General features: G+C 32.3%; 1 protein-coding gene across 1 annotated transcript in view; it reads left to right on the top strand.

The window, feature by feature from the left end:
• The window catches only part of LOC123693122 (phospholipase B1, membrane-associated-like), a 33,852-nt gene extending 6,406 nt beyond the window's left edge, over positions 1 to 27,446 (top strand). Inside the window, exons 2-7 of the mRNA XM_045638085.1 lie at positions 17,954 to 18,209; positions 20,020 to 20,189; positions 24,370 to 24,586; positions 25,524 to 25,669; positions 26,466 to 26,634; positions 27,266 to 27,446. Of these exons, the coding sequence (XP_045494041.1) occupies positions 17,954 to 18,209; positions 20,020 to 20,189; positions 24,370 to 24,586; positions 25,524 to 25,669; positions 26,466 to 26,634; positions 27,266 to 27,432 (1,125 nt within the window). The 3' untranslated portion in view covers positions 27,433 to 27,446. The remainder of the gene's footprint in view (positions 1 to 17,953; positions 18,210 to 20,019; positions 20,190 to 24,369; positions 24,587 to 25,523; positions 25,670 to 26,465; positions 26,635 to 27,265) is intronic.
• The last annotated feature ends 257 nt before the right edge of the window (positions 27,447 to 27,703 follow it).

The raw sequence follows: 27,703 nt of genomic DNA, 5'->3' as shown, positions 1-27,703 counted from the left end.
CTTCGAAGTGTACTAAATGGTGATTCGGTTTAAAAACTTCTTATTTTGGACAATTTTGTCTTAAACCTTTCGACACTTCGAAGGCATACACATAAGGCATTGCATTAACACCGTAAGGCAAACTAATATGCAAACTACATACCTTTATATACTTAGGAAAAATGTAATAAATTTACATTTTATGTCTTAATTTAATATAAATAGGTAGTTATTTATCCCAGTTAACATCATCACTCCACCTACTATGAAACAAAGTCTCTTACTCTGTCTCTTTATCCTATGTATGCTTAAATCTTTAAAACTACGCAAAGGGTTTTGATGCGGTTTTTTTATGCTCGAGGAAGGTTTAAGAATATAATTTATTAGGTTTAAGACAAGGCGGGCAAAGCCGCGGGCGGAAAGCTAGTATGGCATACAGCAATCAGTAAAATAATAAAAATGCTTTTTTTCGGAACCGAACGAAAACTTCCACGGTCCAGTATTTTTAAATTAAACAGATATTTTATGATATTTACTCCGGCTCTTATAGAATTATCTTAAGTTAGTGAATAATTAATGGGCACCTAAGTTTAAACGATTAATTAATTACAACGTAAGTAAGAACGCAATATTAAATAAATACTAAAGTTACTAAATATATAGGTAAAATGCCAAGATTGAAATTCGATAAGGCAAATGTTAACAAAACCCCAAGGCCTCGGTTTCAATATTTAAAATCTATTCTACTTACATTTAAATTCAAAGTTTTTTTCGTAAAATTGTGTCTATGTGTCCATCAATCAACATTAGATTGGATTTTAAAGATCATAATTATTAATTAAGATAAGATAACTTCATCCTTATAGCTCGGAATAAATTAGTTATCTATACATAAATATTAATAAAAATAAGAAAATATTTTATTGTATATATTTATTTACACTTTATTGTGCTCATATACAAATAAATCCTTAAAATTAAAACTTATAACTAGTCCAGCACAGAAGGCGGCCTTATCACTTAAGAGTGATCTCTTCCAGGCAACCTACTATTGTATATTTGTTACGATCTCAAAAATTTGACGATCGATTTTAAAAATGATTTAACCACTATACTTTTAATTTTTAACTTTAGTAGGTTAGTGAATAAAATACAAAACACTAAAGTAAACTTAATTCACTCAAGTTTATGGAGATCTTAACTTTTAGGATTGCAGTACATTTCACAAGTATGGTCGAATAATGATTTATTATACCGATAACTTCACCGTTATGAAATCTTTTACCTTTTACCTCGATCTAGCCACGCGTTTGTCCTGAGCTTTTGAGCGCGTGTGTAAATAAAGCTTTATGATACTTGCAAATAATATATGATAAAGTACTTGTGCAGATAAAATGAAGTGTTTAAGAATAGCTATGAATGAATGAGAATGTAAATATAAAACTTTATCTGTTACAAAACAAAATAAAATCGGATTATTGGATTTGATTACATAGGTACCAAGAATGACTTAAAATGTGACAAATTTTGGTCAAGAACAGCAAAGCAAAGCGATGACTCTACAAGTAGTATAAATTACTCCAAATCCAATCTTTTTATTTATTTAATTGTTGAATTTATATTTTTTTGGTTTTTATGGCATTCAAATGCTTTATAAATATAAATTTATAAAGAATAGAAAAAATTCGATCACGAGGCGGGACTTGAACCCGCATCCTTCGCGCCATTCCGGGGCGGATGCCTAACCAACTCAGCCACTCGTGACCCGCCTGAGCAATCGAATTTATTCTATCCTTTCAGTTTTATGTGTCTTAAGGGACACACCGCGCGCCATCTATTGATTTTATATTATATTTATATTTAATTGTTTATGAAAAATGTAACAAACAATACAATATACGCAAAACACAGTTTAAATAAAACGCACAAACGCATCCGCCGGTTACGTTCATACAAGCAATTCTACTACCGAGAGCATTATTATTGTTATTCTGGTTCACTCATTGTCAACTTAAAGCCATGTTTTATGTGTTTTCACCGCCTTTGTATTGAATGGGAAGTGTGTGGCGTCGTAAATCTCTTACAGTTTAGTTTTATTGCCTCTTATTCAGAAACTGTGTCGAAATTGCTCTTAAAATATGGCGTAACTCGGCTTTGGTTCAAAAAACTAATAAAGTTTAGTAAAAACCTGGAAAATATTGGAAAAATCGCGCGGCACTAGCAAGAAGTTGAGACTTCTTAAAGAATGAATATCTACATATTAAAAGGAAACCCAATATTGCCCCATATTACGACATTAAATTTTTTCAGGGAATTTTATAAATATTTCAAAAATACACTCAGGAAATAAAAGGTATAAAATTTTTGTGTAATTGTTTTTTCTAATAATTAATTATTTTCTAATAATATAGAATGAGCAAAAAAACAATTGCATAAAAACGTTAAGTTACTAAGTACCTATTAGCCAAGTATTAGCAGTTTCTGTTAATGTCAAGATGAGGTAACTAGCATGCGACTGAGAAATATTTTTTCGACATTCGAGACATTAGTAGTAATGTTGAAAAAGATGCACGCGAAGCAATGAAATTTAATATTAACGATTCGAAGGTTGTATTGCACATTATGACGAATATAACTGCTGTTATATGTAAATTTCCTCTCTCTATTAAGGCTATTGATTAATTTTACGTAAAACCCACTTTATATAGTGATTAGAAGTAGAGAGTAATGATTGAGAATACATATTTGACTCAGACTCTTCATAGGTAAGCAAAACGCGGAACGAAACTCGAATTTGATTCAAGACAATTCTTAATAACTAAAAAGTCAATCAATCAAATGGGTATGTCCATATAATCTGTCTTTTGCTGTCATTAGCAACATCGTGACAAGGGGCTCATTATGATATGACAGCAAATCATGCTGGCCATCTGATTACAATGTGATGCATAGGTATAAAATTTAATTTGGGCAGCCCTAGCCGTCACTATACCGCACCGTGTTGATTTCATAGGATAAAACATACCCATAATAAAGTCTTCTATGAGTAAAGATATAAGAAATAACCAAACACATTAATTTAAACAATCCTAAATTAGAAATAGAGGGACATAAAACCTTTGTGTATTGTAAAAGGAAAAATAAATAATTTTGAATTTTTGAATTTTTAGAATAATTTAATTTCTATTCTTCATAATACTTTATTAAAACATTTACTATTCTACGATAGTTCGGTACGTACTTATACATATTATGTAGTAGATAATAATATAGTAGTATATAGCTTTATTAGGCATGCACTTTTTACTGAACAAAGCTTCCCAAGCTTTATAGGTTACATTCCATAAAAATGAGTGTTGCAGTTAATATAATAACTAACTTGCTGAAAAATTACTTGGCTTAATTATTGGTAAATATTACTTAATTGTAAAAATCTAAAATGTACAGATACATATTAATATAATAAGTATATAACATAACAGATAATAAACTTTGTTAATAATGACATTTGAGTGACGACTGCTTGTTGCATCTCTTACATAAAAATTACGTGAAATAAAATTTGAATTTAATCAAGAACAACGCTTTATTTGTGATTTTAACGAATTAAACCATTTATATGCAGTTAAAATTACGTTATCTTAGTTTGAATCAAATTTATGCGCTGCTGTGTTACCTACTCTACATTTATGGCGTACTTATATGTAATTATCATTTTATTAATTTTATTTTGTTAAATACTATCTTTTATTTCATCCGCATAAGTCTCTTGTGTTACTATTTATAAAAACTATCCTCAATCAGATTATAAAATTATGATATAGAACTAAAAAGTCTTTGTTCTTTTACTTTTTTTTCTAAAATATATGTAACTGAAAAATGTTCACATTTGACGTAAATTATTTTTTGTTACAACATGTTATAAGGAAAAATCGTATATATGAAGTTCTCTACTTCCTGCTTGGATTTGAATGTAATTGACTTAACTTCTTTTATTGACCAATAACAAAACAATAAGGTTAAGCGTATAATTATTTCTTCAAAATCTCTGTGAACTTTTGTAATATTGAAGTATGAACGCAAAAATCGGCATTTAGAAAGTATGTCGATAATATACGTATAGATTTGTTGGGGACAATTAACAAATAACAAATATTATGTAATTATGTACCTATGTGCTGCTTAAAATAAGATTCGTTATCGCAACACTTGTAATTTTTGTAAAGAGATGAGTAATATCTTGCGGTGAATTTTAATCAAACGAAGACAGAGCTAGAGCAAGAGCATTCTTTCGTGATTTTTAGTGTAAACTAAAACTCGTATTCAGTTTTGTTCATTGCATAGAATCTTTTCTAACGCACTAAGATCAACGAAAGAATGCTCTACGCCTGTTTACACTACAAAAATTATACTTAGTGGGGTTGATGAGCTCGTTTGATGTAAATGCACCGTCATAGAAGTAATGTAGAAGTGTCATGTAATTTGTATGCACGTATCATAGTATAAAGACATGTACGTAAGATGCAGCTTATTCTTCCATTTTATATACAGGGTGTCTCAAAAGAAAGTTTATATTTTGTGGATGAATAAAAAAATAGTTTGGAAAATCCAAAAGTGCACGCCTCATAATCTCATCCTTTACAATAAAATTGATTATTTATAAAGAGTACGTGACTATAAATATAAAAATGAAATAAAATAAAACATTTGGAAAAGTAAAGAAAGCGGTACCGTAATAATTGAGCTATTTTTCTTGTGGCCCCACCTAGATGTGAAACTGCGCAGGTTTAAGGGACTGACTACCAACTTATTTTTTTAAACCTTGGCTTATAGTATAAAGAATCGAGTTTATAATGGTGAATTTTGAGTACACTATAAAAAAAAAAAAAGGCGATATTTTTTTTGTTTATTTAATAACAATTAAACCACATCGAATCAGACCCTGAAAAATGAAAGGGTTCTATTCCTGAGCATACTCAAGCGTAAGAGAAAAAAAAAGACTCGATTAGTAAAGTATTTCGGTCGCTATCGTGTTAACAAGAAAAAGGATCCGCACATACAGACACACGGACGTCCAAGACAGAACTTTTTTAAACTGTTTTTTAACTAGTTTAAATAACAAAAATGACATCAAAAATATCATGAACGTTAAAAATAGTGTTTTTTCTTAATATGTGTGTGTATGTATTATCTTACAAGTGCAATGTATGATACATAAAGACATTTTAAGTTTGAAAAATCAGATGTTTTGCGCGAAGTGACAGTAGTACCCACCTCAACGCTTCGCTTATGAGGCGTGCAAAAAGTAAGCGGTGTATTGAAAAAATGTTTATTAATTATTAAAGTGCATAATATGGGAATTTATTTCTTAAAAATAATATCGTCCAAATGCAGTCCATTGCGTTCACTTTCTTTTGAGACACCCTGTACAATGTGAAAGATGTTTCAGTCTATGTAGAGACATGGCTTCTCTCATTATATGCATTAGTGGAAGAAAAAAACTATCGATTTCTTTTTATTAATATGTTCATCTTATTATTAAATAATAATTGATAAAGTAAATAGTTCGGAAAGGAAAAGAACACTAATTGTAGGCTAAAGCTCTGTAGGGCTGGATTTTCCTTAGGCGGCATTATTCTTTAGAGTTTAGGTTGTAAACAATCCTTCAAATTAGATTTTCGTTTACCCATTTGACTTCCGATCTTCTTCCACAGCAGTAAAGTGAAACAAAATATTATTCATATTTGGAAGTTACACCTACACCTATGTTGACGAGATATTTTACGATTATTTTTATTTGGTTTTTAAGCTTGATTAGGTACAACACAGGTTTGTTAATATAACCATGACATCGTAACTCAGAACAAGGAGCCTATTCACTTTCGAATTTTTAATACCAATGTAGATTAGGATATAATTTAATTCAATTCGTTCAAGGTTCAGGCTGTATCTGTATAATTTTAGCCGTTAACAGAATTATAGAGTTGTGTAAAAACAAAAAGATATAGAGCTATCGTCGATCCTTGAAATTTACGAAATTATTTTTGAATGAAAACGTGCCGAAACTCGTAACTTAGTAACTGAATATTGTTATAACAGTTTGAAGTTTACGAAATTATTTCACTATATTTTTAAGTGTTCGTTTATTGCAGGTTTTTCGCAATCTTACTCGTGAGGTATTTACATATGTATCAATTAACATAAAATCTCATAGGTATATCAAAAGTGGGACAAACGAGCCTATTTTATTTAAAATACAAAATTGCCACATTTAAAAGTAAATCAAGAATTTCAGTGTTTCATAAACGTTACCTTGAAGAGCAAAGCTATACCAGCCATCATGTCCTTTCAGTTTTTCGGGTATCATGATATTCAATTACTCTTGCGAATATCCTTTAAATAATACGCTATAGGTTACGTAGCAGTTATAGCTATTTATTATCTGTGCTATATTATGTACCCACAATACAAATATTTTCATACTTTTTAACTCAGAAAGTACAGTGCATTACAATATACAGAATAAACAATCGAGATTTATGAACCATTCATTGGCACGAACATTGATATTTCAATACAATAATGCCATAACGATAAAATTAAAGAAAATGTCAAGCTGTATAAAGTTTATATAAATAATTCAAAAAGCAAGTGAATACAAAAAGCTTCTGCTCCACTTACGAGAATTACATCACGGACCTACCACCAGCTCAAACCTGTTTACCAACCGGCTAGGGCTTCGAAGTGTACTAAATGGTGATTCGGTTTAAAAACTTCTTATTTTGGACAATTTTGTCTTAAACCTTTCGACACTTCGAAGGCATACACATAAGGCATTGCATTAACACCGTAAGGCAAACTAATATGCAAACTACATACCTTTATATACTTAGGAAAAATGTAATAAATTTACATTTTATGTCTTAATTTAATATAAATAGGTAGTTATTTATCCCAGTTAACATCATCACTCCACCTACTATGAAACAAAGTCTCTTACTCTGTCTCTTTATCCTATGTATGCTTAAATCTTTAAAACTACGCAAAGGGTTTTGATGCGGTTTTTTTATGCTCGAGGAAGGTTTAAGAATATAATTTATTAGGTTTAAGACAAGGCGGGCAAAGCCGCGGGCGGAAAGCTAGTATGGCATACAGCAATCAGTAAAATAATAAAAATGCTTTTTTTCGGAACCGAACGAAAACTTCCACGGTCCAGTATTTTTAAATTAAACAGATATTTTATGATATTTACTCCGGCTCTTATAGAATTATCTTAAGTTAGTGAATAATTAATGGGCACCTAAGTTTAAACGATTAATTAATTACAACGTAAGTAAGAACGCAATATTAAATAAATACTAAAGTTACTAAATATATAGGTAAAATGCCAAGATTGAAATTCGATAAGGCAAATGTTAACAAAACCCCAAGGCCTCGGTTTCAATATTTAAAATCTATTCTACTTACATTTAAATTCAAAGTTTTTTTCGTAAAATTGTGTCTATGTGTCCATCAATCAACATTAGATTGGATTTTAAAGATCATAATTATTAATTAAGATAAGATAACTTCATCCTTATAGCTCGGAATAAATTAGTTATCTATACATAAATATTAATAAAAATAAGAAAATATTTTATTGTATATATTTATTTACACTTTATTGTGCTCATATACAAATAAATCCTTAAAATTAAAACTTATAACTAGTCCAGCACAGAAGGCGGCCTTATCACTTAAGAGTGATCTCTTCCAGGCAACCTACTATTGTATATTTGTTACGATCTCAAAAATTTGACGATCGATTTTAAAAATGATTTAACCACTATACTTTTAATTTTTAACTTTAGTAGGTTAGTGAATAAAATACAAAACACTAAAGTAAACTTAATTCACTCAAGTTTATGGAGATCTTAACTTTTAGGATTGCAGTACATTTCACAAGTATGGTCGAATAATGATTTATTATACCGATAACTTCACCGTTATGAAATCTTTTACCTTTTACCTCGATCTAGCCACGCGTTTGTCCTGAGCTTTTGAGCGCGTGTGTAAATAAAGCTTTATGATACTTGCAAATAATATATGATAAAGTACTTGTGCAGATAAAATGAAGTGTTTAAGAATAGCTATGAATGAATGAGAATGTAAATATAAAACTTTATCTGTTACAAAACAAAATAAAATCGGATTATTGGATTTGATTACATAGGTACCAAGAATGACTTAAAATGTGACAAATTTTGGTCAAGAACAGCAAAGCAAAGCGATGACTCTACAAGTAGTATAAATTACTCCAAATCCAATCTTTTTATTTATTTAATTGTTGAATTTATATTTTTTTGGTTTTTATGGCATTCAAATGCTTTATAAATATAAATTTATAAAGAATAGAAAAAATTCGATCACGAGGCGGGACTTGAACCCGCATCCTTCGCGCCATTCCGGGGCGGATGCCTAACCAACTCAGCCACTCGTGACCCGCCTGAGCAATCGAATTTATTCTATCCTTTCAGTTTTATGTGTCTTAAGGGACACACCGCGCGCCATCTATTGATTTTATATTATATTTATATTTAATTGTTTATGAAAAATGTAACAAACAATACAATATACGCAAAACACAGTTTAAATAAAACGCACAAACGCATCCGCCGGTTACGTTCATACAAGCAATTCTACTACCGAGAGCATTATTATTGTTATTCTGGTTCACTCATTGTCAACTTAAAGCCATGTTTTATGTGTTTTCACCGCCTTTGTATTGAATGGGAAGTGTGTGGCGTCGTAAATCTCTTACAGTTTAGTTTTATTGCCTCTTATTCAGAAACTGTGTCGAAATTGCTCTTAAAATATGGCGTAACTCGGCTTTGGTTCAAAAAACTAATAAAGTTTAGTAAAAACCTGGAAAATATTGGAAAAATCGCGCGGCACTAGCAAGAAGTTGAGACTTCTTAAAGAATGAATATCTACATATTAAAAGGAAACCCAATATTGCCCCATATTACGACATTAAATTTTTTCAGGGAATTTTATAAATATTTCAAAAATACACTCAGGAAATAAAAGGTATAAAATTTTTGTGTAATTGTTTTTTCTAATAATTAATTATTTTCTAATAATATAGAATGAGCAAAAAAACAATTGCATAAAAACGTTAAGTTACTAAGTACCTATTAGCCAAGTATTAGCAGTTTCTGTTAATGTCAAGATGAGGTAACTAGCATGCGACTGAGAAATATTTTTTCGACATTCGAGACATTAGTAGTAATGTTGAAAAAGATGCACGCGAAGCAATGAAATTTAATATTAACGATTCGAAGGTTGTATTGCACATTATGACGAATATAACTGCTGTTATATGTAAATTTCCTCTCTCTATTAAGGCTATTGATTAATTTTACGTAAAACCCACTTTATATAGTGATTAGAAGTAGAGAGTAATGATTGAGAATACATATTTGACTCAGACTCTTCATAGGTAAGCAAAACGCGGAACGAAACTCGAATTTGATTCAAGACAATTCTTAATAACTAAAAAGTCAATCAATCAAATGGGTATGTCCATATAATCTGTCTTTTGCTGTCATTAGCAACATCGTGACAAGGGGCTCATTATGATATGACAGCAAATCATGCTGGCCATCTGATTACAATGTGATGCATAGGTATAAAATTTAATTTGGGCAGCCCTAGCCGTCACTATACCGCACCGTGTTGATTTCATAGGATAAAACATACCCATAATAAAGTCTTCTATGAGTAAAGATATAAGAAATAACCAAACACATTAATTTAAACAATCCTAAATTAGAAATAGAGGGACATAAAACCTTTGTGTATTGTAAAAGGAAAAATAAATAATTTTGAATTTTTGAATTTTTAGAATAATTTAATTTCGAGCGAAATTACGTCTAAAAAATTAATGAAATGTTTAATAATTTATAATATTATGATAAATTAAATTATTTGTTGCTTGGATGGTTTCTTTATATACCAATATTTCATGTTGTGTGCTAATCATATCTAATAATAATAGTCATGCAATAATAATACGACCGAGTAACTTTGATACTTTTACATGTAAAAGCATAATATTTTTATAATCAATCATATTATTTAATTAGATTGTCCATTTGAACTATCGTTTCTTTTATTTATGTTGGTTATCACAAATAATAGATATTATGTAATTTGCAACGTGTATTTTATATATCTACTTAAAATTAATAAGTAGGTATTCAAATGTACATTTCCTGTGTTCTTTATTTATTACTACACAGTTCCTGTTGGTCATATACCTATAGCCTATAGCCTTCCTCGATAAACGAACTTTCTAACACCGAAATAATTTTTCAAATCGGATCTGTAGTTCCCGAGATTAACGCGTTCAAACAAACAAACAAACTCTTCAGCTTTATAATATTAAGTAGTATAGATTCGCAACTAACTCTTAGTTTGGTACTTATAATTTTGGTACCTACTTATCATTTTCGAAGAAAAATTACATGAAGGAACACAGTTTGCGTCTGAAATAATAAAATAATTCCAGTAAGACATCTAAAACTAATATAATATAATACCTATATCATGATTTTTAATGAAATACGAACGACCGAACTAACACCTAGATAAAGATTACATACACCAAGATTTTCTCTGTAACTCGTATGAATATTACCGCTACATCCGAGTTTCATAAGCCATCGTATTATTCAATTAACATATCATATTAAACCATAAAAAAACGCGTTATGCAAATTGTATGGTCATTATTCTATCTATGTCATCAGTCTCAACAGACATTCCGTCGCCGGAGACTTTAAATTCGGATGCTGCAACTATAATTTATTATGTGTGTATTGTTTTTTATGGAAATATGCGTAAATTCGGATATTTGGAATGTCTTTGTGTAAGACTAGCATAGTTCCTGCATTCATTATCATCTAAAAGATGAACTAGATTCTTATTTCTTCCTAGTTTTGAGTATTTTAGTTGTGGAACTGATATTAGTGTACAAACATAAGGCGTTTATTTGAGCGTTTGAAATCCTCTGTAAACGACTCCCAATATTACTTTAATTACTAAGTATGAATCTAAAGTATTCGAGTCACAGATAAGCATTCTACCTCAAATCCAACAAACAACACAAGGTATGTAGGTAACCGGGTACGAATTATGCTGTACATTTTTCCGACCGGTTGTTATTACGCAATTCGATTCGTAATGTTGTTTTAACTTTTAACCAGTGTCGTGTGACCCCGTCAATTATGTCCCGTTTGACATGTCTTCTGTGCTGTGCGATGTTCAAGCAGGTGGTCTTCTTATTTGGCAGTATTCCCGTTTTTGATTGTATGGAGATCCTTAAGAAATTAACCTTACAAAACATGGAGTAGGTACTGGCAATAAATATGGGCTGAAGGGTCTATTGATCAATTTATTAAGGTTTAGTATAGATATTTATTATCGTACTCGTTTTAAAACCAAATTTTTTAAAAAGTTTACCTAGGTGATCTTAAAGATTTTTGATGGAAATTATAAAGAATTTTTTATGATAAAGTTGTTTTTGGGCTAGTTAAACTTTACTCTGTTTCACTTCTTTAGTACCTATTTTATTTATTCGGATTTGATTTCTTCGATATTATTTTGAAGATCATAATAAAAATGCTCTTTTGTCACTTTATTAATTTCTAGAAGTATTGTTGAAAATTGACCAGGAACCGGATGAACAGTTTACCCCCCTCTTTTCTCTAATAGTAGGACTTGTATTTTTTTTTATTGGAAATAGTACCTAATAAGGGTAGGTAAACGATTTCAATATTTTCCATGAATTTATGTATTTTTGTTATAACTCATTGTATATTACCGGATTTATTATTGGATAGTACTTACCTAAGTAGTCTCTTGATTATTGAAATATTGATAGCATTGTAATTTATGTTATATCATTTATATTGCGTTTATATAAACTTTATTAGTGCTGTAGTTACGTCTAAAAATATGAAAGTTGGCAAATAATCTTCACGAATATAAAATAACAGACCAAGTGCTAATATCGGAAGAAACGACGGATATTATAGAGTAAAAAAATGGCTTAGTCAATACTAAATAATTACTAAAAAGAAAAAAACATAAGACATAGGTAGACATTCCGAATTCCAATGCTTAAGAAGATACATATAACCATAGGTTAACCGTAAATATCGACATATTGACCAATATCGTTAATCCGTAATGGTGTGTCCAAAAATAAATATTTAGAAAGCTTATCTAACGAAGGTGCTGGTAAACTTCCGTTTTTACCGATGGGAACCGGGTTACATTTACCAAACTTTGCTTTTTGGGTTCTTCGGAAGATTTACAAAATATAGGTAACATCGATTGTTTCGTTCAACAATCCATGGATTAATATTACTCATAAGAATTTCCGTAATTTTCAGATATATCTACATATTTTGGAAGTCTTTAGATCAATGTTCTCTTCGTAAGATATATCTATAAGTAAAAATCTTCTGGTAATTGATACAAAAGAAGAAGTTATACAGGACGACAGGGAAACCATTTTTTAGTGTCTGTATCTAAGAGCAATTAACCTATAGAGTACTTGTATCGAGCGTATACAATTTACATATATTTGTTTCTCTCTATCTAAAGAAAACGTCGTATGAAAGAATGAGACAGCTATAGACAACAAGCTACGTTTCAACATAGTCATGGCACCATTTTTACTATAGGTACGTATTTAGATAGATAGAAGGTGATAGTGATGGGATGTGCTTCAATCGATAAAATCGTGAATGTATTTTGCATTTACGGTTTCGTGAAATAATAAATAATAAAAAAACAAAACTTATAATTAATTTCAGTTGAATACATTATTTGTTTAATCCTACGTATATAATAAATGCGAAATTATGTGAGAAGGGATGTTACTCTTTCACTGCGGAAGCGATTACAATGAAATTTTGTACATACACACATAGGTTAGGTTTTATCCCGGAAATCCCACGTGAACGGGAACTGTGCAGGATTTTCTTTAAAAACGCGGGCGGAAAGTTAGTACATTATAAAAGAAATTTTAAAACTAGAAATGTAATTTAAAATAAAGAAGGAAATAATGATAAAGTTAAAGGAGTGAGGAGAAAGGCACAGTCAGCATGAAGGAATCATGCAGCATTTTAACAAGTTAATAAAAGGACAGTCTTAATGAAAACATTTTCCTAACATCCTACTAATAAATCGAAAGTTTGTGAGGATGGATGTTTGTTACTCTTTCACGCGAATACTACTAAACCGATTACAATGAAATTTGGAAAAATTACTTTTGATCCCGTAAATCCAACAGGAATGGGAACTATGCGGGTTTTTCTTTGAAAACGCATGTATATTAAGTATGTATTTCAATAGTAGTTTCTCATCTATGAGAACTATCATTTAATCAACCGTTTAATTTTCACATAGTTACACATTTAAAGTAGGTAACTTATGTGTAAAAAATTTCAAAATAAAAATTCACTCTCTTTAATCAAATGTATTTATTATCTACAGGAACAAAAAAAAAACGTAAGCGTAAGATTGCACAATTCTTCTAGAGTATCCATCTTGATAACACGTAGGCTCGAAATGCAGTGAACACAATATTGCAAATTGTGGCGGCGTCCAATCAACTCATGTCTCACGTTTTATACCCATTTTTTATTTAGCTCTGGAAATCTAAAACAAAATGAATTTATTAATAATCTGAAAGAGAAATTAATAAACAACAAACGAAAACTAAAACACATAGGGCAAATAAAACAACCACGTGGTATGTTTTATTTTCCTGCGGTAAAAAATTTACATCTATTATTTGCAACAACAACTACATATAAATCTGATTTATGAAACAAAATAAATAAATCAACGTTAATATGAAATAGATATTTTTTTGTCATAAATCGATAATATACGCTAGATGTGTTACAACACTACGGTGGTAAACAAAATGCCAAACGTGATATTATTGTGACGTTTTTTAAAAATTATTTCATTATTTTATATTCCACAACCCCATAAAGTGGGTAAATGTTACAGTTACAACATAAAATTACAAAAAAGCGCTTGATAAAACCTTCAAATAGGTTTAAAACATAAATATTTATCAATTTGCTGAAAATCACTTACCGATGGAAAGATATTTTTACATTGTTTTTATCCAAAACTCCCATTCGACTAGTGATAGCCGGTTGCTAAACATACAATAGTTATTTTAGCACACTGACAAATAAAAAGAAACACTGTACACTTTATATTTTCTAAATATTTCGTTAAAAACACTTGACGCACTGAGCCCACCAGCTGGTTGGAAAACAAACTGACTGCCGGCGCGCTACGTTTGAAGACAGTGCAGATACTCTATCGCTATCTCAATCTGGCTTATGCTGTTATTGACTAAGAGTAAGTAGATTAGAAAATATGTATTTTGTTCTGTCTTAATATAAGAACTCTATAGGTTAATTGCTCTTAGGTCTGTATAATGTTCCAAACTCAGGTAGGATTGAGAATTGAGATTATGTAGCAGGAAAAGAGTGTCAAAGGATGTGAATGTTCTGCTTCCTTAGATCTAAACGGAAAGTCTGTTATGAGCTACCAATGAGATAATTGATGTAGTGTGATTATAAAACTTCATAAGAAACTGACCCACCTGACCTACTTGTCCATAAATATATAATGAGTAAAAAGGATGCCAAACATAACTGCATCAAATCCTCCCAAGAAGCCCACTAGACAGGACTGTATGTAAACACATAGGAAAATAGGTCAAAAAATAAAAATTTCAATTCACAGAAGCATTTTAAATTATTTTATTATTATTCTACGGAACCCGTCGTGGAATTTGACCGCAAGTTGATTGATGACTCTCATTCATAGCTTTAACAAGTCGTTATATTATAACAAGACGCTTGGGCGGAGCCATTTTGATATAATTAAAAGTAGATGATGGTATGAAAGATATATCATCTTTGATATCTATATAATTTGATTGGATTCGCCCTTTTAAGGAAAAGTCATGAGTTTGTGGAGTAACTTCTCTATAGGTGATCTTGTTTTCAGATATATTTGGTGTCATATAATTGTAGAGATTTACAATCCAAAAAGAAAGCTTTCAAGTCGTATTCTGTGATGTTAATGGAGCTTCCAACCGGATACACCACACCACATAAAGTTCAGAGGTGAATATGTATATATCAAAGTTTAAGTTCCAACGATATTTAAAAATAAAAAAAGACATTAAATAAATAAACGTGCTGTAAATGTTCGATTGTGGAATGCGCGTGACCAGAAAATTACTACAGAGTATAGACCAATCTATGAGTAGATAAGCCATAAAAGCGTTCGCCCGAATATTATCCACGATACATTGCTCACGTTATCTAAATTATACAGCGGACATTACAAAACCGGACCCACGTAAAGAGTGAAGATGAAATTAAAAATTATAATTAACTTAACCTAAAAGGCGAACGAGGTTACGAACAGCGGTTGCGCGCAATTCTGGTGCGCACGCGCTTTCTCGATACGTTTGTATGCGACAGGCGTTCGGTGCTTGCGCATCGTGATCTAATAGCCCCCAAGTGGGTCAAAGTCGCTATGGATTCGCGTATTCACTTGTTACTGTCGCTTTGATGGTTACTTAAACTTTTGTTTTGTGCCGCGGTCCCGCCTACGCACTAATGATTCACGCAATTACGTTACGCTCGTATTTGTCAGTAATGAGGTGTATTTGTTATAGTAATAGTCATTTATTGTAGTCAATAGTTCCTGTCAGACTGTGTTCTAGCGTGTATGTGGGTAAATTGGTGTTTGGATACTCTTTTTTAAATTAAGACTCAATGTCAATTTTTTTTTTGGTTTTTGTAGATTTATCGCGAGTATAGAAGCTGATATACCTATGTATGTCTGTTCTCTGAGCATAAACATTGAAATAAATAATTATAGGGAAACCATTAAATATAAAATCAGAAAAGCTTTTTATTAAGAGCAACAAACAGACGAGTAAAAGGGGCTTTTCCTGAATCAAGTTCAAAAACATAGTAGTTATAAGCAAACAACCAGAATCACAAGACAGTGTGGATAAACCTCATACAATACTTAATTGATGAGATACATACTTATAATTCCCATATCAGTTAGGTAATTGGGCGATAATTCAACTTTTTGCAAAACACTACAATTATAAATATATACAAAGCACGACTGTCCCAGATTCAATGGGAAAAACCGGCATACGAAACGACAAAATGTTTTTATCGTAATATGTAACTATGAGATATCTTCGATATACGAGTCATAAGAGAGTAAATTAATTAATGAAGACATCTTTATTTGCTTTAATCGTGCTCCCATTGAGATAACATCTCCGCATCTAATTATATTAATAGTTTGAGCACAAGTTTCCTTAGCTTTCGTTCGTAATGTTTAAAAATCTAGAATTCTGCCCCTAATATAAATACTTAGACCATACGGTCATTCGGAAATTGAGTAGGAAGATACATATATGGGCCTAACCTACCTGATTATTAACTTTTCTGAAGCTAATCTTGAAAGCTCGTTAAATGGTTAAAATGAATTTAAAAAAAAACTTCCTAAGAAAAATAAAGTCATAGAACATCAAGTACGTTAAATGTGTTGTAAAAGTTGCAATGAAGACCAATTATTAAGTAACGAATGTACCCTTATAAGGTTAAACGAAATAAAGCCTGATCGCTTTTAAAACGGTAATAAAGAGAAAGTTGTTATCAACGGTTTTTAACATGCCAAGTGTAAATCCTGTATAACAGTTAGTACTAATTAATTTATAAAATTAAAACACATTTATATGCACTTCTCCTAGGTATTTGTGTTATCAGACCGCAACGCGTAAGCATTGGGTTATGAATTCTGATAACTTTTGTTTCTTCACTACATAGTATAAAACAAAGTCATTTTCTCTGTCCCTATGCCCCTTTGTATGCTAAATCTTTCAAACTACGCAACGGATTTTGATGCGGTTTTTTTAATAGATAGAGTGATTCAAGAGGAAGGTTTTAGTATATAATCGGTAAGCTAGTTTCGTTATAAAATTCTGTTATAAAAACAGAATGTATGAATCAATATTAACGTCGCAACCTTTATTGATAAACATCATCATCATTATTCTTTATTCTTCACTATTCTTCATGATTCTTTAATGATTTGACATAAACAACCATTTCCTCTGCCCGCTATACGACATTGTCCATTTCATCTTTGCCTCTTATGTGCGCCTAAATGATATCAAGTGTTCTGGGCCAAACGACAGATCTTCTCTTCCTGCCAGTTTGCATTGCTCTCATACACCACTTGAATATAAATGAGTGTTGTATAACATGAACGGCTCAAACACTTGTACATAACGAGATATCAAATAGATTTAAATAAATGTTTATTCTTTGCTGCGACTGGTCTTGTTTCCGTGTACGAAAAAACTGAATCTTGCTTAGTTCTGCTCTACACTTATGTGTAGTTTGGAGTAACTAGTCTATCTTAAATATTATGTTTACTCATATATTTTCTTGTGTTATTTTTTCTTCTTTCTCAATGTCATGAATAAGACGAAACTACAGACCCCTACAGACACTTCTTATAATACTGATGACTTCTTATCTTACTTATGAAACTTTTTGTGCAGTCGGGAATAAATAGATATTATTAGTTATTACCGTACCTATTTTAAATTCGTTAAAAATATTTATCTTATAATAAAAACCAAAAACAGCTTGTGTAGCAAAAGCTAACCAGAGTGTAGCACGAGTAGTTTATAATTAAGAATTGATTGTATTGTTATATTTAAGATAGAAGGTAGATAAATAGATAATGATAATCTCAAAAATTGAATAGGTGCTATAATTATAAGTTTTATAATAATTTACGTACTATCACAGCACATCAATATTAACAATTGTTTCTCTTTCAGTGGTCCCTGCACTACCCCGGCCGCAAGTCACAAGTCCGCCGACAGCGCGCGTTCCCCTCCTCCACTCCCTTTCCCTGCCAGGACTCCCTTGCCTGGGGGAGGAGTAAGCAGGTCCCCACATCCGTGCACAAGCTGCGTCCAGGGGATATAGATGTGGTGGCGGCTATTGGAGATTCCCTCGTGGCAGGGAGTGGAGCGCTAGAGGAATTCGCGCTGGGAGCTATTGTGGAGTATAGAGGCGTATCCTGGTGTGCTGGTTAGTTTATTTTATTTATTGTTATAAATATATAAAGAAAGATAGTCGAAATTTATAATAGAAAAAAATCGATCACGAGGCGGGACTCGAACCCACATCCTTTCGCGCCAAACTGGGGCGGATGCCTGACTAATTCAGCCACCCGCCATCGCCAGAGCAATCGAATTTATTCTATTCTTTCAGTTTTTTTTAAGTGTCGGACACACCGCGCGCCATCTATTGAGATGATTAACATCCATCTCAAGCAATATTATGAAACACTTTTCAGTGAATATAATATTGTAACGATGGAACACGACCTTTTTTGTTGAATTTGATATTTTTGGTTTAATGGCATTCAAATTTATTATTTTTTGTTGTTAAGGTTTTTTTGCGGATTCAGTACTTAAAGTACTGAACCCACATAGGGTTAATTAAAATAAACAATGTATTCTATATACTATGTTAATGAATTATACATGTTACATATAGTATAGACTATACTACTATAGTATCTATGATAAGTTCTTACCTAATAATAAAGAAAAACAAATAAAACATAAAATTGATACGTTCATGGCTCAACATTATTTAATAAGTAGGTAGATAAGTACGTCTGAAATATAAATAGCTTTAATTCCAAAATATTTTACAATCCATATCAAAAAACTGATTTAAAAAATTACAAGTGGTTTTTTGACCTCAATTCCATATTTCACCATGTTTGTAGTAACGAGACGATAAAAGTCAAATATCATTGCTTGACCGCGTGTTTGCGTGCAATCGTAAGAAATTATGAATGTCTTGATTTAATTAATATCCGTACTAATTATCGTTGTTAACTGATTAAGTCTGTCCATCTGTTATATTTTTAATTTTTGATTCTTGAGGGAAAGTATTATCTATTAATAAAATTTTTAGTAGTTGAGTTATTTATTTGGCAAATTTATATTTTTGTCATAATCATCCGTTGTGCGATTATTTTCATTCATCATAATCCGTGGTCTACATGCATTCTTTAAACATCATTTCATCAATTACCTAGACAACATATTTTGTCTGAATATTTATTTTTTAATGAGATGTTTTTTATTTAGAAAAATAGGCCTTGAAAATTGGTATGAAAGTTTGTTTAATAAACTAAAGATGTTTCAATAAAATGCAGCAGCAAAGTCACGGCAAAAAACAGTAATATTGCAATAATAATGTTCATCGCCAATCAATATTTCACCACACATACCTACATTTGAAACCCGTTAGTAAATCCAAAGATCATTGAACGTTTACTGGTTAACCAATAACATGGCATTTATCATTAATTGATGTTTTTGTTCAATTCTCTTGTAAGTGTGCTTGTACCACAAAATGAGTAGGTATCATTAATAATTTTTCTGACCGAACCCAGATATTACAGATTTAACCCAATGTTCAGGAGATAATATTATGAATGTCCTACTAAAAAGGCGATTTGAAATATTACGGAGAAATCAATTTTTCATCAATCCCTCTGTAACTTGTCTATGGAAAAATCTAAAAAACACGCTTTTTATAGAAAACCGAACTAAAAACTAGAAAATCAAATTAGTGTATTGTCATCGGTCCTCAATAAATCTACAAAGTTTGAACGAAATCTGGCCGTTTAAAGTAAAAGTAATAATAAAAATTAGCGATGTCATTTGGCGCCAAAAACTACCACTGTTTTTTAATTGTTCTCAGATAGACAATGCCACACACAAATAAGTGGAATCACCAAGCCATGCAAGCGTTTTAAAAAGAAAAACAACCTCATAGGCAAAAAATATTTGTTAATAACAGATATTTACAATTCCAGGTGGAGATAGCACATGGCGGGAATACCTAACATTACCGAACATTCTCAAAGAGTACAACCCGAATTTACGCGGCTATTCGACAGGCACCGGGGAATGGTTGGCCAAGAATTCTAAACTAAATGTCGCTTTTCCCGTTGCGTCTGATCAAGATGCGTATAAACAGGCTAAGGTAAGAATTAAGATATTAAAGTTTCATTATTTATTATGTCGTGGCTTTTTTGCTATTGTGGATTTATAAAGAAAAGTATAAAATGCCAGACGCGGCGGTTTTATGAAAATATTCGTATAATATTTATATCGTATAAAACTATAGCAAATTTCTGTGGTCGCGTATTTTCACCCGTTTTTCATGCTTGAAAATCTTGACAGGTAGCTTATTTTACAACTTTTAAGGGATTTGCATAACAATATTTATGATGGTCTTTTTGATAAAAAATTAGAGCACCGAAGAAAGTTCTCTTAACATTATTATATTATTTTCTTTGTAAGATTTTTGCAGTTTTTCTGCCAATCTAAGATTGCATTTTGATCATAATAACGCAACGAAGCAAACTACATTCATACTGAAATTGTATTGCAACTGTTTACTAATAATAATTAAGTTAATAATTAGAATTGCATTATCACATCAATTAAAAATTAATGTTCGCAAAATGAACGTGAACTCATTTCCGCCGAATATTTTGCTCTGATTCTGAAACGACTGAAGGCCAGCGACTTTCCAGTAATTACGCAGATAATATTATGCAGATATTGTTCTGTAGATGTAGATTAAAAATTTCGGTTTGCGTCAGAAATATCCTGACTCGTTTCGTACTTTACTTTACCTAATAAGAATGTTATTTCCTAACTATAAATCAATTTAATTTTTCACAATTTTAACGGTATGACAGGAGGCTACATAGTAATGAATTGATATTCAAGTGAGCGACATCTTCGTTTCGCTACATTTTTTTTTCGATGTACGGTCTATTTCATTTCCTATCCGACAAGGGAATTTTTATTTTGCGATTTATAATGTATTTTGCGTTATTACTCAAAATATATTATTTTGTATACTGTAAAAGGCAATTACTTATTTAGTACTAGCTGTTCCCCGCGGTTTCACCCGTATAATACGGGCCGTAATGCTCCGCTCCTGTTGGTCTTACCGTGATGATAACATAATATAGCCTTCCTCGATAATTGGGCTTTCTAACACCGAAAGAAATCGGACCAGTTGTTCCTGAAGATTAGCGCGTTCAAACAAACAAGCAAACTAACTCTTCAACTTTGTAATATTATAGTATAGATAAGTGTGACATCTTCTTGAATTATTTATTTATTATCATAAAAATACAGTCTCATAAACCTTCTTTGATGTTAAAAATGCAGGAAATAAATTCTTGAATAACTAATAACCACATAATGACAGGTTATGCGTATAATATAACCGTTTTGTACATTTTATTTGAATTAACGAGAAAATAGCGGTTATGCAATACGTAAAAGTGATTTTAATGTGTGTAGATTTGTATCATTGACATTAAGCACAGCCCAAGATGAACATAAAAATATGAAAAAATGCGACACGTAATACGAAACGATTTTCTTGATTATGTGAAAAATTTTGAGATTTAATCGTGTGCGTGAAATACTGGAATAGTTCACAGTATGTAGAGCAATTAAGTTAATAGTTTCATATTATTACTGGACTTATCAAACTTAATTAAATTGATCCGAGAGTTATATTACAAAAATTGCTAAAATTATTGGTCCTTTTAACCCTCAGGTATAAATAAAGCATAATATATAACTGTTTTAATAACTATATTAGATGAACATATGAACAATACACTATTATATTATCTGTGACAATATTATAATGTACCCGCATGGCGGTTGATGTCACAATCACAACATTTTAAACATCCATTTTCTCTCGCGGATTCCTGCATAATTACTAATTTAGTTACATGTGTTGATATGCATGATAGTTATGTCGTAAATAACTAAATGAATAAACATGCCAGGTTTGAACCTATGACCTGTGGTTACTATGTAAATGTAGGTCTATAGGCCTAGATTTTACAATTTAACCCTCTGAGGAGGATTGGTAAATAATACTGGTTATGATAAAAACACGCTCTAATAAGATAAAATGATTGTATTGTCTCCGATCCTTGATAAGTGTACAAAGCTTGGATTAAATCTATTTTAAAAATGGGTCAAAATTGAGTCTAAAGGAGTCGGGTACATACAAACAGGTGAAGCAATATAAGCGTGTTAAAAAGATACACTACAAATTTTAAACATAGGTGCATGAAGGGTGCATGGTTTTAGTGACGTCGGTTGAAAATTGAAAAGAGATCCGACTCAATTTATTTAAAGAAAATTCACTCAATTGTTAAAAAAAATCAAGGACAATGAAAATATTTTTGTAGTCTAATCCTACCTAAATAGACTTCCTGACCAAAAATAATGAGTAAAATTTAAATGTTTACTTCACAAAATGCGCACAAATTTGAAATAAATTTGTATAACGACTTTCGCCGGTGCACTATGCAATTATGAGCGATTATAGTAATTACTCAGTCATCATTTCTTATAGCTTTTATGTTGCATATAAATCAGTATCATTCGCTCATTATAACATCAAGTGTAATTATCAATATCGGTAGCAATCTATTTTCATAACATGCGGCATTAAGACCATCAATTTTAGTCGATCTTTTTAAAATATATGTGGTCTATATACATAGATAATATATGGTTGCCTGGAAGAGATTGCTTTGAAGGAATAAGGCCGCCTATTGTACACTTTTCAATTTTATGTATTCATTTATTATAATATCTATATTAAATTTCTCTTAATAATAAATATAATAAAATCTTTAGAGGGGTGATATATAACTAGATTCCAGTAGTTTTATACCACACATATTTCTTCATTATATTATTCACAAATTCATTAGCGTAATTTCTGATATATAAAACTATACTGATGCAGTATTCGGCTAAAATTTAAAGAATCTGGCTAAAGGGGAAAATAAGAGCAGCAGCCTTTAATAGTACTTAACTTAGTTGGTCAACTACGAAATCAGAACTCATCAACATTGTAGATATCGATACAAATCGATAAAAATAGTTTATTGTTGTATCCATTTTTACGAATGTATGTACATATATTATTATTTTATCTCGGCAATAAACTGTCTGTTTCATATTATTATTCGTACTGCATTTTTAGTAGCTATAACAATTTTTATTATTTATAGAGTTATACTGCCATATGGTACAAATCACAGATCACAGAAACTAAAGGAAGAATGGTACAAACTACAAACCCACTTAAAATGTTAAACCAAACTAAAATGCTATAACAGGAAAATAGTTAAATGCTTTAAAGCTCTGAGTCAATGGTTTTGGGAATTGTTCAAGCTTACACAGTCGTTTACAAATGGTTTGCGCAACTTGTTGAACCGGAGATATGGGTACGTGACGGGACCGACACGACATTGTGTCGTATGAATCTTGGGTTTTTAACTATTGCATATTATGTATTTTATTATGGAGCTTTAGTATTTGTTAATATTTATTCATCATTCGGATTTGGAAATATATTATGAGTCTTGATAATAAGGAGATTATAGGCATTTTGTGGTTAAGAAATAGGTAAATTTTTTACGATGATGTATTTTTATATTTTTTGTTGTAAATAATTTTTCAATCTCATAATTTATATCGTGTAAATAAAAATATTCTTAAATTAAAAATTTGCGTAGAAATACACTTTTTTGCTTATGGCTTGGTTCATTAGTAGCTGTTGATAATGTGGGAAATATTAATGATTGAAATAATTAAAAATTTACGTGGGAATATTAATTAAATGGCGTGAGAATTTAATTTTGTAGGTAAAAGTTAAGCCTAGATTCGCCAATTCTATGCGAATATACGCATGACTAATTGTTTTAACTACGTATACATTTTTTCTATTTTTGTTAATTTAATTTAAAAGTTCGTTAATAATAAAATGTTTGGATAATATTTTTTGAATGCTTTTATTTTTGAAAATCTTCACAAATCATGCTAAGCTTTGTTTTTTCTGTAGTGTTACAGGCTTTAGAGGTTGTTTTGTAGATTATTGTTTTTCTGTCCATGTAAAAAATAAAAAGGTCATTATTCATATACCGCCAGAATCCATCCTCGCTGGGATCGGCAATTGCCATTTTAGAAAGAGAAGAAGAAGATTATTCATATACTAGATATAAAGAACTCATATTATATACTTAATACAACACAAAAAACCTTAACCTTCCATGTAAATATTTTATGTGCCATATCCAACATAAAAAGTCCCTTTTTTTCAGATCCTGGTGGCCCGCATCCGCTCCTCGCCCGACATCGACCTGTTGCGCGACTGGAAGATGATCACGGTGTTCATCGGCGCCAACGACCTGTGCTCCGCGTCCTGCCTCTCGCCCGTGTCCTGGTCGCCCACGGCACACGCCAGGAAACTCGCCAGAGCACTGGATTACTTCCACGAGCACTTGCCACGGACGATTGTGAACTTGATTCCGGTTTTGGGTATGTTTCCTAGCGGAAATATTACAGCCTAATTGATTTTCTGTACTATTTGGAAGAAATTCTGTTCCTTGAATTTATTTTGCCAGCTCTCAAACGTTCCTGTGCTTCCTGTAACCACTTGTACCGCCCTTAGTCATATTACACCATTCCTATTTTGTCCTTGGTCTTAGATATAAATGTGCGAGAGGAGCAAGTACTTTACGGTACACCATATCTCTAATCACTGCTTGTTAGCATTCACACACAAATCACCTAGTGCATAGTTTAATCCATATTTTGTGTTCACTAAATGATGCCTACCTATAATTTACGCATCGATTCGCATCTCACATCATCAAAAAAAAAAATTTTTGGCCGGGCAATTGATGAGAATTATACTACACATATCACACTTTACCTCTAATCCTTGGCTAGTTCTTGCTATATCCTACTAATATTATAAATGTGAAAGTTTGTGAGGATGTGTATGTGTGTGTCTGTTACTCTTTCACCCAAATACTACTGAACCGATTACAAAAAAATATTACCCGTGGTCCCCCCGCTATAACCCACTGGTGGGTCTACGGGAAAAATTTTTTCCCGTCGACCCACTGCTATATTACACAGGACATAAACCGGGAAGTGCAGATAGTGTAACGATCCTGTCTCTATAATGGTCAAAGCATGGCAGTGGGGGACCTCGGGAAAAAAATATTTTTAATTCAAGTGCCCGTAGACCTACTATTATACCATTCTATAGCAGTGGGTCCATGGGGAAAAATTTTTACCCGTAGACCCACCAGTGGGTCATAGCCGGGGGACCACGGGTAATACGCCAAAAATTTAGCACACATATAGAGTAACTTGGATTAACACACGGGAACGGGAACTGTGCGGGTTTTTCTTTGAAAATGCTGGCGGAAAGCTAGTATAACACTGCTTTTACGTATACTTGCAGACGTGTCGGTGTCGGTGCGCGTGCAGCGGCCGCTGATGTGCCGGCTGATGCACCCGCTGTTCTGCGCGTGCTTCCACCGCGGCGGCGGCGAGCTGCCCGCGCTCGTGCGCCAGGCGCGCCGCTACCAGGCCGCAGAGATGGCGCTCGTGAGTAGCCGCCTGCTCCGACACCGCAACACTTACCGATTATTATTAAGCTATTGCATAGCTTCTATCGCGGGCCATTATATAAGTCGTTATACAAATTATTTCAAATTTGTGCGCATTTTATGAAGTAAACATTTAAATTTTAATCATTATTTTTGAACGAAAAGTCTAATTCGACTATAAAACTATTTTCATTGTCCTTGATTTTTAAGCTATTGCATAGCTTCTATCGCGGGCCTTGAGCGCGGGGACCGAATCGAGAAATTCCGTAACGAAAAAACCTCACGCTCCCCACTCCGACGGGCACGAAGGTGTGGCTTGCTTGAAGACATGCTATGCAATAGCTTTACCGCGGCAGTCCCCGAGTGCCACACGTCTTTTTTACCAATAGAAGGGTTCAAACAGAGCGAGAAGCCTCGTAATTGCTGCTGGTTTAGCCTTTGTCTATGATGAACGTCCATAAAATCAAAACTGTTCGGTGGAGGAATTAGCAGAAATGCTTCTTCTCCGGCCAAGCTACACTGACCGAACTGCTTCACATGGAAATTGCTTCACGAGGCTCTACGTTCGAGGAGATTCCTTTTACCACACAAACGAACTCGTGGGCCATACCTAACAGTCCACTACGTTTTATAAATGGTGTTCAATAAAATACGAAAGATTGTGCTACTTATAATGTTTCGTATTTTATGGAAAATTGTATTGTGTTTGTACATAAGAAAGTAAAGACCTTTGGACGCATATCAAACGCAATTTATTTATTTTATTTTAAATTTCTTTTCTAACCGTGTTGCAGGTGGACAGCGGTCGCTACGACACGCGTGACGACTTCACCGTAGTGGTCCAACCGTTCATGCGTTTGTTCAACGCGCCACTACCACCTCGGGAACCGCTCCCATTGGTGATACACCAGTCATATATTACACATGATTGCTTCCATTTCTCGCAGAAGGGACATGCGCTGGGTATGTGTTTTCATATATTGTGTGTGTTGTTGAAAATTTTTATTGCTGGTAATATAATCTATCTCGTGTTATTGTTAAACTACGCGCTGATGTCGGTCTTTCGCGTGGATGGTTTATTTCTCCATTTTGAGTAACTCTGACAATGACATCTTATAAATATCTATTGGACCCAAATCAAATACGGCTAGGCCTATAATAATACGCAACGTGTGTTCGCGGTTCTACAGAACAACGTCTATGGATAAAACTGAAAAATTAAGTTTATTTTTTTTCTACGTATTTTTCCAGAATAAAAAGTATCCTATTTTAAGCCCAGGATAATAAGGAATAATTATACCAAGTTTCATCGAAATCGAACCGTTAGTTTTCACGTGATGTCTTCACATACAGACAGACAAAAATTTTTTTAATCACATATTTGGGTTTGGTATCGATCCAGTAACAAAATAGCAGGGGCTATTTATTTTTTCAATATTTTCAATGTACAGAATTTACCCTTCTACAGATTTATTATATCTATGTATAGATATTATGTAGTTGTAAAAATTGTAACACCATAAAATCCTTTGTAATGTAGCATATTTTTAATATTTAACTGTATAAATTTATACCTATACAATTTTGATTCCAGCTGCGAATCTCCTCTGGAACAACCTTCTAGAGCCAGTCGGCAACAAGTCGGACAACGTGCCTCCCGTACTCATGCATTCCTTCAAATGCCCCTCCAAGAACGCTCCATACATCTTTACTCATAAGAACTCGCAAATATACATGGCAACTGGCCGCCAAGAAGAATAAAAAAAAAATTGGTTGCCTGTAAAGTCGGTATACGGGCGAACGTTTTACGTGACAACGACTTTTTATGTCTGTCTCTCTCGCTCTTAGGCGGGCTAACCATGCCCGAGTGGAAGGGACGCGTGCCTCTCACTCGCTCTCATTGTGAGCGCATAACGTGAGCGGAGCGTAACGCAGTTTCTTGAAGTGTCACCCGGCAAACCAATTTATAAGACGTTGTCACGTCAAAAACATTATTTAATAAATATATACTGGCCGCTAAGAAGAATAAAAA

Source organism: Colias croceus, chromosome 7, assembly GCF_905220415.1.
Source record: "Colias croceus chromosome 7, ilColCroc2.1".
NCBI classification, from domain to species: domain Eukaryota; kingdom Metazoa; phylum Arthropoda; class Insecta; order Lepidoptera; family Pieridae; genus Colias; species Colias croceus.
The sequence above is the reverse complement of the archived record's forward strand: the minus strand, read 5'-3'. Positions and strand labels throughout refer to the sequence as shown.